The sequence below is a fragment of the Zeugodacus cucurbitae genome, chromosome X (assembly GCF_028554725.1).
Source record: "Zeugodacus cucurbitae isolate PBARC_wt_2022May chromosome X, idZeuCucr1.2, whole genome shotgun sequence".
Taxonomy (NCBI): Eukaryota; Metazoa; Arthropoda; class Insecta; order Diptera; family Tephritidae; genus Zeugodacus; species Zeugodacus cucurbitae.
Genome location: NC_071672.1, coordinates 9,546,689 through 9,556,086, shown reverse-complemented (window position 1 = coordinate 9,556,086; position 9,398 = coordinate 9,546,689). Strand labels below are relative to the sequence as shown.

Sequence of the window (9,398 nt, the reverse complement as noted above, 5' to 3'; positions counted from 1 at the left end):
GCAAGGTCAAGCGTGTGTTAAGGAGTGATTGGGGTCTCGGACGTCGTGAAGTTCGTACCATATATCGCGGCTTATTTGTGGCCTCTGCCACATATGGAGCCGCTATATGGTGGGAATTAGCATCTAAGGCCCGGGGTCGCCAAAAACTTCTCTCCATACAACGTTGTTTGATGGTTGCCTGTTTGCCTGTATGTCGCACCATTTCTACAGATGCGTTACAGGTGTTGTTAGGTGCGCCTCCTCTTGACCTGATTGTTATACAGCGTGCTGTTGCATTTAGGTTAAGACGAGGCTTAAGTGTCTCATTGCTGTCGAATTGGATTTCCGATGAGGATGTTGCGAGGGAGGGCTATCTAAGGAGCAAAAGGCTTCTATATGATAGTGTTAGGAGTAGGTGGCAAGACCGTTTGGACAATAGAACTAACGGTCGAGTGACTTACGAGTACATTCGGGATGTTAGGTTTGTAGAGGAAAACCCAGACTTCAGATTCTGTATGAGTCTGGGTTTCTTGCTTACTGGGCATGGACCTTTGAATGCATTCTTGCATCAGAGGAACATTTCCGAAAGTCCGGAGTGTATATCTGGGGCACTCTCTGAGGACTGGATGCATGTCATAACGGAATGCCCGATGTACTCGGACATTAGGGACCTTGGGGGTATGGGGATTAGCTGGACTGATGGACAGCTAGATGTTAGTGGTATGCTCTCGGATAGACGGAATGCCGAACATTTAGGGTCGTTTGATAGGTTTGCACGTGTTTTGTTCAGTCGGCATAGGCAATTAGTTGTAAATCGGGTAGGGGAGGTATAATTTTTTATACCATTAACTTAAATGGTCACCAGTACGGAGCAGTATGGTAGCTCAACTGGTAGTAGTTTCAACTACGAGGTCTGACCGGAGACTTAATTCTGGTACCACGGGGAGTAGGAGCCCTTGGAGTTCGCTCCAACCTACTCGTGCGGACTGGCCCCTCGGGGAGTATAGAGTGGTTGTGGTTTAATACCCGAATGAGGGAAGAGTGTTTTGATCACTCAATGTGGAGTTGCATTGCAACCGGGTGCCGGACCCAAAGTACGGCAGAGGTTTTAGATAGGCCTCGAACCCCACCAAGGTGGTTAGTGTGTCCATTCCACACGCCAATTGGTACCGAATAATGCGTAGCATTTTCGGGGCGCTGATCATCGCATTGATTTGATCCGCTGTGCTTTTGAGCACCGTGGAGTAAGGCCGTCGTCGGCAGGTACCCACGTTAATCCCACCGGACGTTGTCCCCATCTGTAAAGAGCCGACACCACATGGTGATATATTTGCATATAAGTACTAATTAATTTTCATATAAATACTAATTGTATGAATTCATACAAGTAAATAATTTTCATATAGATACTAAGTTTATGAATTCATACAAGTAAAAAATTTTCATACAAATACTAATTGTATGAATTCATGCAAGTAAATAATTTTCATATAAATACTAATTGTATGAATTCATGCAAGTAAATAATTTTCATATAAATACTAATTGTATGAATTCATGCAAGTAAATAATTTTCATATAGATACTAAATAATTTTCACATAGGTACTAAGTTTATGAATTCATACAAGTAAAAAATTTTCATATAAATACTAATTGTATGAATTCATGCAAGTAAATAATTTTCATAGTCGACAAAAATTCCTCTTGGCTATATCCTCCGCGCGGGTGTCGACTGGGCAATGGGTGGCGCTGCCTGCACTGCTGGGGTCTCAAGCGGTCTATGACAAGCTAAGTCACGGCCGTGCAGGCAGGCGCCATCTAGCTAAGGCTGATGTACTCCACATCCATCATCATATGTTGGAATGCTCTATATGTATCCTCATAGGGCGGTGGAGACGTGAGTACATTAGCCATTGCCAGTGAGGTACCTGGCGGTAGGTATAAAACGCTAGGGGTAGAGTCCCCCGAATACAAAAACTCAAAATGGAGGACAAAAAGGAAGAACTGCGGGCTGGGATATCAGCCCAAACGTCGGTGGGAGACGAGGCTGCTACCACCGGCGGGCACAGCGACTTTTCCAGTGAGACCAATTCTGCTCTACGGGGTTCTGGTATGGTGGACGGGTACCAGAAAATCTACGTATCGGAAGCCGATGGAAAAAAAAGTGTCCTGACCAGCAGGGCAGCAGTGGTGAGGGTCGCCAGAAATATGAGGCTACACTTCTACTGGGTGCCAGGCCATAAAGGCATCGAGGGCAACGAAATCGTAGACGGGATTGCCAAGAGTGGTGTACAGCTGTCACCCGGAAACATGATCAACATCGCTAAACCCATGCACATTCTATACGATGACATAGACAGGTGCATGGCAGGAAAAATCATATCTCGATGGAAGGATCTGCCGGGGTGTAAAACTGCAAAAGTCATGTGCAAAGCGGTAGATCAAAAATATACTGGAGCTAGATAGAAAGGGCAGTAGGACCATGGTTGGCATTCTTACCGGTCACAGCCTTGTAGCGGCGCATGCCTATAAAATGGGGCTGTCAGATGGGGAGGAATGCAGAAAATGTCAAGAGCAGGGCACCAAGGAAACAGTGGAGCATCTCTTGTGCGTTTATCCTGCGTTAGCGAGACAACGTTTTAGGTACTTAGGGGCACCACAGTACGATAAGTTAGAGGAGATATCGTCAGTGAAGCCTCATAAACTATTAAAATTCACGACAGGCGCAGGCATCCTGAACGATGACTACTACTCAGGGAACACGTAAAGGCACTCCATTCTGGTATCGCAAAGGACCATAACTGGTCTATGCGTGGCCTGCAGGCCGACCAGACTAACCTAACCTAAATAATTTTCATATTAATACCAAATAATTTTCATATAGGTACTAAGTTTATGAATTCATACAAGTAAAAAATTTTCATATAAATACTAATTGTATGAATTCATGCAAGTAAATAATTTTCATATAAATACTAAATAATTTTCATATAGGTACTAAGTTTATGAATTCATACAAGTAAAAAATGTTCATATAAATTCTAAATAATTTTCATATAGATACTTAGTTTATGAATTCATACAAGTAAAAAATTTTCATATAAATACTAATTGTATGAATTCATGCAAGTAAATAATTTTCATATAAATACTAAATAATTTTCATATAGATACTAAGTTTATGAATTCATACAAGTAAATAATTTTCATATAAGTACTAATTAATTTTCATATAAATACTAAATAATTTTCATATAAATACTAAATAATTTTCATATAGATACTAAGTTTATGAATTCATACAAGTAAATAATTTTCATATTCATACAAGTAATTAATTTTCATATAAATACTAATTGTATGAATTCATACAAGTAATTAATTTTCATATAACTACTAAGATACTAAGTTTATGAATTCATACAAGTAATTAATTTTCATATAAGTACTAAGTGTATGAATTCAGACAACTAAATAATTTTCATATAAGTACAAAAAATTTAAAAAAAAATAAATAAATGTTAAGCTATTTTTGATGTTGTAATATTTCTTATAAGCATAATGCTCGTAGAAAATGATATAAATTACTTGTGCATATATGGATTTAAAACTTTTATATGGTTAAAAAGATTTTTTCCATACGATTTCGGGTTGGTGAGGTGTACATGGCAGAAAACATATATGTTGTATGAAACTTTGATATTAGTACTTGTATGAAAATTTTAATACTTGTATGAAATTGCATACTTAGTACTTATATGCAAATTTTTTTCATATAAATAGAAAAGTATTTAAGTGTAATATATAAATGAGAGCAAAAAAATTTATTCCTGGAAATAATTTTGTTAATAATGAAATGTTATTAATTGAGATTATTCTTCTATACCTAACATAATGTAGTCGTTTTTTTTTTTAATTTAACTTTTTTTGGGGTTTGTTCTTCTATTCACATAAATTATATGTGGGTAAAGAATAAAATTCAATAAAGTTAAATATTTATATTATTACGCTCGAATACTTTCATATCATATATGAAATAAAATGAAAAATAATTGAATTGAAATTATTAATTTCAAATCAAAAGAAAAACGTATATACTCTTAAAAAAAGATATATGCACTATATGCATTGAAATAAAGTAAAATGTATAAAAAATGATATTATTTGAAAGTTTAACAAATACAAGAAGAAACATCGTCCTTACATTAATAATTATCTAATATATAAAATTCTCGTGTCACAGTTTTCGTTGCCATACTCCTCCGAAACGGCTTGACCGATTTTGATGAAATTTTTTGTGCTTATCCGGTATCTATGAGAATCGGCCAACATCTATTTTTCATCCCCCTAAATGTTAGGGGTAGTCCACCCCTAAATTTTTATATTTATTTTTTAGACACAATTTTTAATTTCTCTTTTTTTATGATACAACATACAAAAATACATACAATCCTCAATTTTCACCCTTCTACGATCAACCCTTATTTTTTAATAGCCATTTTAGTAATTTAATCATTTTTCCTCCCCGGTCGAAAACTGATCAATCGTCATTTAATTAGTTATCCCCGCCAGATGTCTACAGGTGGCACTTCTGACCCAGTAAACAGCAAGGAGTAGGGATGAGAACGAAGCCGGTCCCCTTTCTTTCTCACTCCCTACACAGTTGTCGGCCATCATTATTGTTTATGCATCAAGTGTAGTAGTAACGTTGACAATTATTATTTTGCTATCTCAGTGTAACTCTCATATTAACTTTTAATCATTCCTATTTTATCAATAATAATAATTAAATTATCAATTTTGAGTGTATTTTTCACGATTACTTAATCAAGTGATTTTATAACCTCAAAAGTACTCAACACGTGACACGAGCTTTCAATAACAACGGATTTTGTGTTGTAAGTATACTTTTTTTTATTTATATCGAAAATGTTGTTGATCTTATAAAAATGTAATTTTAATTTAATTTTATTAAAAAAATGTAATTGAACAATTAAGATTTTCACAGTTTCCAAAAAATCAATCATTATGAATCTTTATTTTGAAATGAAAATGGAAATATTAGTTGTATGAAAAAAGTATAAGAGACAATGTTTTCATAAAATTTAATTTTTTACTTTTGATTGAAATTTTTTTCCATAAAACTTATATTTTTGTTATAATTTCATAAATTAAAACTAATCATTTCAAAACTGCGGCAAAAATCCTGGCCCTAATTATACTTTTAACATTTTTCATCATTAAATAATTTAATTAATTCTATTTATGTATGTTTTGTACAGTGAGCAATGCCAAGAAAACGCAAAGGGGCTGATTTGAGCCGCAGTACAAGCAAAGCTCGAAAGTTGCGAAATAGCAGATCCGAAAGAACAGAAGAACAAATCCAGCAACAAAATACTGATGCACGTGTCAGAATGGCGCAATTGCATCAAGAAGAGCCAGAAGATACACGAGCTGAACGCAATGAAGTCAGAAGATTAGAACAACGACAATCACGCCGTTTCACAGTCAATAGACGAAGAACAAATGACCAACAACGACAACAGGTACATCGAGCATTTATATCTGATTCATTCCTGCGTCTAGCATTCCAGTATGAGCCCGATATTGAATATTATGCTCATTCAAAAGTGGTAATTGGTGCTATGGACAAGGAATGTCCGCATTGTCATGCTCTGAAATTCAAAAATGAGCCAGCTGGGATGTGTTGCGCGTCAGGAAAAGTGCAACTACCTGAAATTGAAACACCACCTGAACCATTGAACGGCTTACTTATCGGCACGGATCCAGATTCTAACGTGTTCCTGAAGTCAATTCGAAGATTCAATTCATGCTTTCAAATGACATCGTTCGGAGCAACAGAAATAGTTCGAAATACTAATGCAAATGGTCAACAATTCAATTCTACATTCAAAATCAGAGGCCAAGTTTATCATAAAATGGGCTTACTGCTGCCAATGCCAAACGAACCACATAAATTCTTACAAATCTACTTTATGGGCGGCGAGGATTCCGGAAGCGCACTTGCCAATCGCGTGAATGCACGTTGTGATTATAATAACCTTGATTCACTTTATGCCAGGCGCATCGTCAGCGAGCTAGATGCTCTTTTGAACGAGCACAACGAGTTGTTGAAAATATTCAAATCACATATGCACCAATTACAAAGCGATAATCACGCTATCGTCATTAATCCTGATAAAACACCAGCTGGAGAGCATATTCGTAGATTCAATGCACCCGTTGTTGATGATGTTGCTGGAATCATGGTTGGCGATTGTACAGCTGCACGAGAAATTGTGATTGGTTGAAGAAATAATAATCTTCAGTTCATTGCTGACACACATCGTTCATATGACGCTCTCCAATATCCGCTAATATTCTGGAAGGGACAAGACGGATATTGCATAAACATAAAACAACGAGATACCGTATCAGGTACTTCATTGATTATTAATTTGATCATTAATCATTTAACAAAACAATTAAATTATTGAACGTAATAAATTTAAATTATTTTTTATGAACAAATATTACAGGAGCTGAAACAAACAAGAACGTTAACTCAAAGGATTATTATGCGTACCGATTAATGATTAGACGTGGCCTGGACAACGTCATTTTACGATGTCGTGAGCTTTGTCAACAATTCATGGTCGACATGTACGCGAAGATTGAGAGCGAACGACTACGATACTTACGATATAATCAACAAAAGCTGCGCGCGGAAGAGTACATTCATTTGCGAGACGCTATCAACAACAACGCCGACGTCGCCGAAATTGGTAACCATGTCATTTTACCATCATCGTACGTAGGCAGTCCAAGGCATATGCAAGAATATATACAGGATGCTCTGACTTTCGTGCGCGAATATGGACGGCCATGTTTATTTATCACGTTCGCATGTAATCCAAAATGGCCAGAGATTACATCTTTGCTACTGCCTGGCCAAAATGCAATACATCGCCATGACATTACAGCACGTGTGTTCAGACAAAAGTTGAAGTCTTTAATAAGTTTCATTACTAAATCACATGTATTTGGTCCCACACGTTGCTGGATGTATTCGGTTGAGTGGCAAAAGCGAGAATTACCTCATGCACACATTTTGGTTTGGTTCATCGACAAAATCCGTCCTGAAGAAATCGATAGCATCATTTCTGCGGAAATTCCAGATCCATCCACTGACCAACTGCTGTTTGATATTGTTACAACAAACATGATTCATGGTCCATGTGGTACTCTTAATAGTTCATCGCCTTACATGGCTGATGGAAAATGTACTAAAAATTTCCCTAAAGATTTTACCAATGATACGGTCACAAATGTCGACGGATACCCAATATATCGTCGAAGAAATCCTGAAAATGGCGGACAATCATTTATTAAAAATATCATCAACACAGACATTGATATTGACAATCGTTGGGTGGTGCCATATTCGCCTCTGCTGAGCAAAACATATAATGCTCATATTAATGTTGAGTTCTGCAGTTCTGTGAAGAGCATCAAATACATTTGCAAGTATGTCCATAAAGGCAGTGATATGGCTGTGTTTAGAGTGGAAAATACTAATGTGAATGCTCCTCCAGTGAATAAAAACGATGAAATAACGCTCTACCAAATTGGTCGGTACATCAGCTCCAATGAAGCTGCTTGGCGTATCTTTGGTTTTCCAATTCATGAACGGGATCCAGCAGTTGTTCAGTTAGCCATCCATCTTGAAAACGGTCAGCGTGTATTTTTCACGAACGAGACAGCGATTGATCGTGCAATAAATCCACCGAAAACTACACTCACTGCATTTTTTGAATTGTGTAATCGTGCGGATGATTTTGGTACCTTTGCACGAACATTACTCTATTCACAAGTACCACGCTGTTTCACATGGACTCAAACAAAAACATGGATGCCCCGCAAGCAAGGCTCACCAGTTGCTGCATGTCTCAATTTTTTTTAAATCAAACGCCTTGGGGCGATTATTTACAGTCAATCCAAGACACACGAAGTGCTTTTATCTTCGACTGTTGTTGGTTAATGTTACTGGCTCATTATCATTTCAAGATATACGTAAAGTGAATGGGCAACAATATCCAACGTATAAAGATGCATGCCTTGCACTCGGCTTGCTGGAAGACGACAACCAGTGGGAATGCATGCTTGCTGAAGCTGCATTAAACTGTACAGCAATACAAATTCGTCTACTATTCGCTATAGTGTTGACTACATGTTTCCCAGCCCGAGCACAGATATTATGGGAAAATCACAAAGATTCAATGACTGATGATATATTGCATCAACATCGTATACGGTGCCACGATCTAATCATAACATTCAGCGACGAAATGTACAATGAAGCATTGATTGCTATTGAGGATCTTTGCATTGTCATTGCCAACTTACCACTTAGTAATTTCGGTATGAATTCGCCAAATCGAACTGCATCTGATTTAATGAATACTGAAATGAATCGTGAACTGCAGTACAGTACTGTAGAAATGGCAGCGATTGTTGCCCGCAATGTCCCACTAATGAATGAGGAACAAAGAACCATTTATGATCGCATTATGCTCGCAGTTTCAGCTGGACAAGGTGAGTTCTTCTTTTTGGATGCACCGGGTGGAACTGGCAAAACATTCGTTATTTCGCTAATTCTTGCTGAAATACGATCAAATAATGGCATCGCATTGGCCGTTGCATCATCGGGCATTGCAGCAACTTTATTGGATGGAGGTAGAACAGCTCATTCAGTATTTAAGCTGCCACTAAATATTCAGAATAACCCTGACGCAGTATGCAACATTAAGAAACAATCGTCCATGGCCACTGTGCTGAAACGGTGTAAAATTATTATTTGGGATGAATGTACTATGGCACACAAACATTCACTTGAGGCGTTGAACAGGACATTGAAAGATATTAAAAACAGTGACAAACTATTTGGCGGAACTCTGTTGGTCGTTTCAGGTGATTTCAGACAAACACTTCCAGTCATTCCATGTTCATTGTTGAAAAATTACAGCTAAAAATAAATATGCGCGTTCAAATGCTTCAAGATCCATCCGCTGAAACATTTTCAAAACAGCTTTTAGATATCGGTGATGGAAAAGTTGCTATAGATGAAACTGGATACGTAAAATTACCGACCGATTTCTGCACAATCGCTGATTCGCAAGATACTCTCATTGAACAAATATTTCCCGATGTACACACACAGTACATAAATCATGAGTGGCTTGCAGAAAGAGCGATTTTAGCGGCAAAAAATGTAGACGTTGACAATTTAAATCTGAAGATACAAATGTTGTTGCCAGGGAACTTGGTATCATATAAATCTATTGATACAGTTTGCGACGACAGCGAAGCAGTAAATTTTCCCACAGAGTTTTTGAACTCACTGGATTTGCCAGGCAT

At 37.3% G+C, this 9,398-nt stretch overlaps 1 protein-coding gene across 1 annotated transcript; it reads left to right on the top strand.

The window, feature by feature from the left end:
- The first annotated feature begins 5,395 nt into the window (after nt 1-5,395).
- On the top strand, nt 5,396-9,010 carry LOC128922976 (uncharacterized). The gene is made up of 3 exons (XM_054235396.1): nt 5,396-6,287; nt 6,521-7,822; nt 8,049-9,010. Exons 1-3 carry the CDS (start codon nt 5,396-5,398, stop codon nt 9,008-9,010), a joined length of 3,156 nt encoding a protein of 1,051 aa, XP_054091371.1.
- The last annotated feature ends 388 nt before the right edge of the window (nt 9,011-9,398 follow it).

Coding starts and splice junctions, on each gene's coding strand:
- LOC128922976 (XM_054235396.1), top strand. CDS start 5,396: ATGGCGCAATTGCATCAAGAAGAGCCAGAAGATACACGAGCTGAACGC. Junction 6,288..6,520: donor TGCACGAGAAATTGTGATTG/GTTGAAGAAATA, acceptor CAAATATTACAG/GAGCTGAAACAAACAAGAAC. Junction 7,823..8,048: donor TAATCGTGCGGATGATTTTG/GTACCTTTGCAC, acceptor TATCATTTCAAG/ATATACGTAAAGTGAATGGG.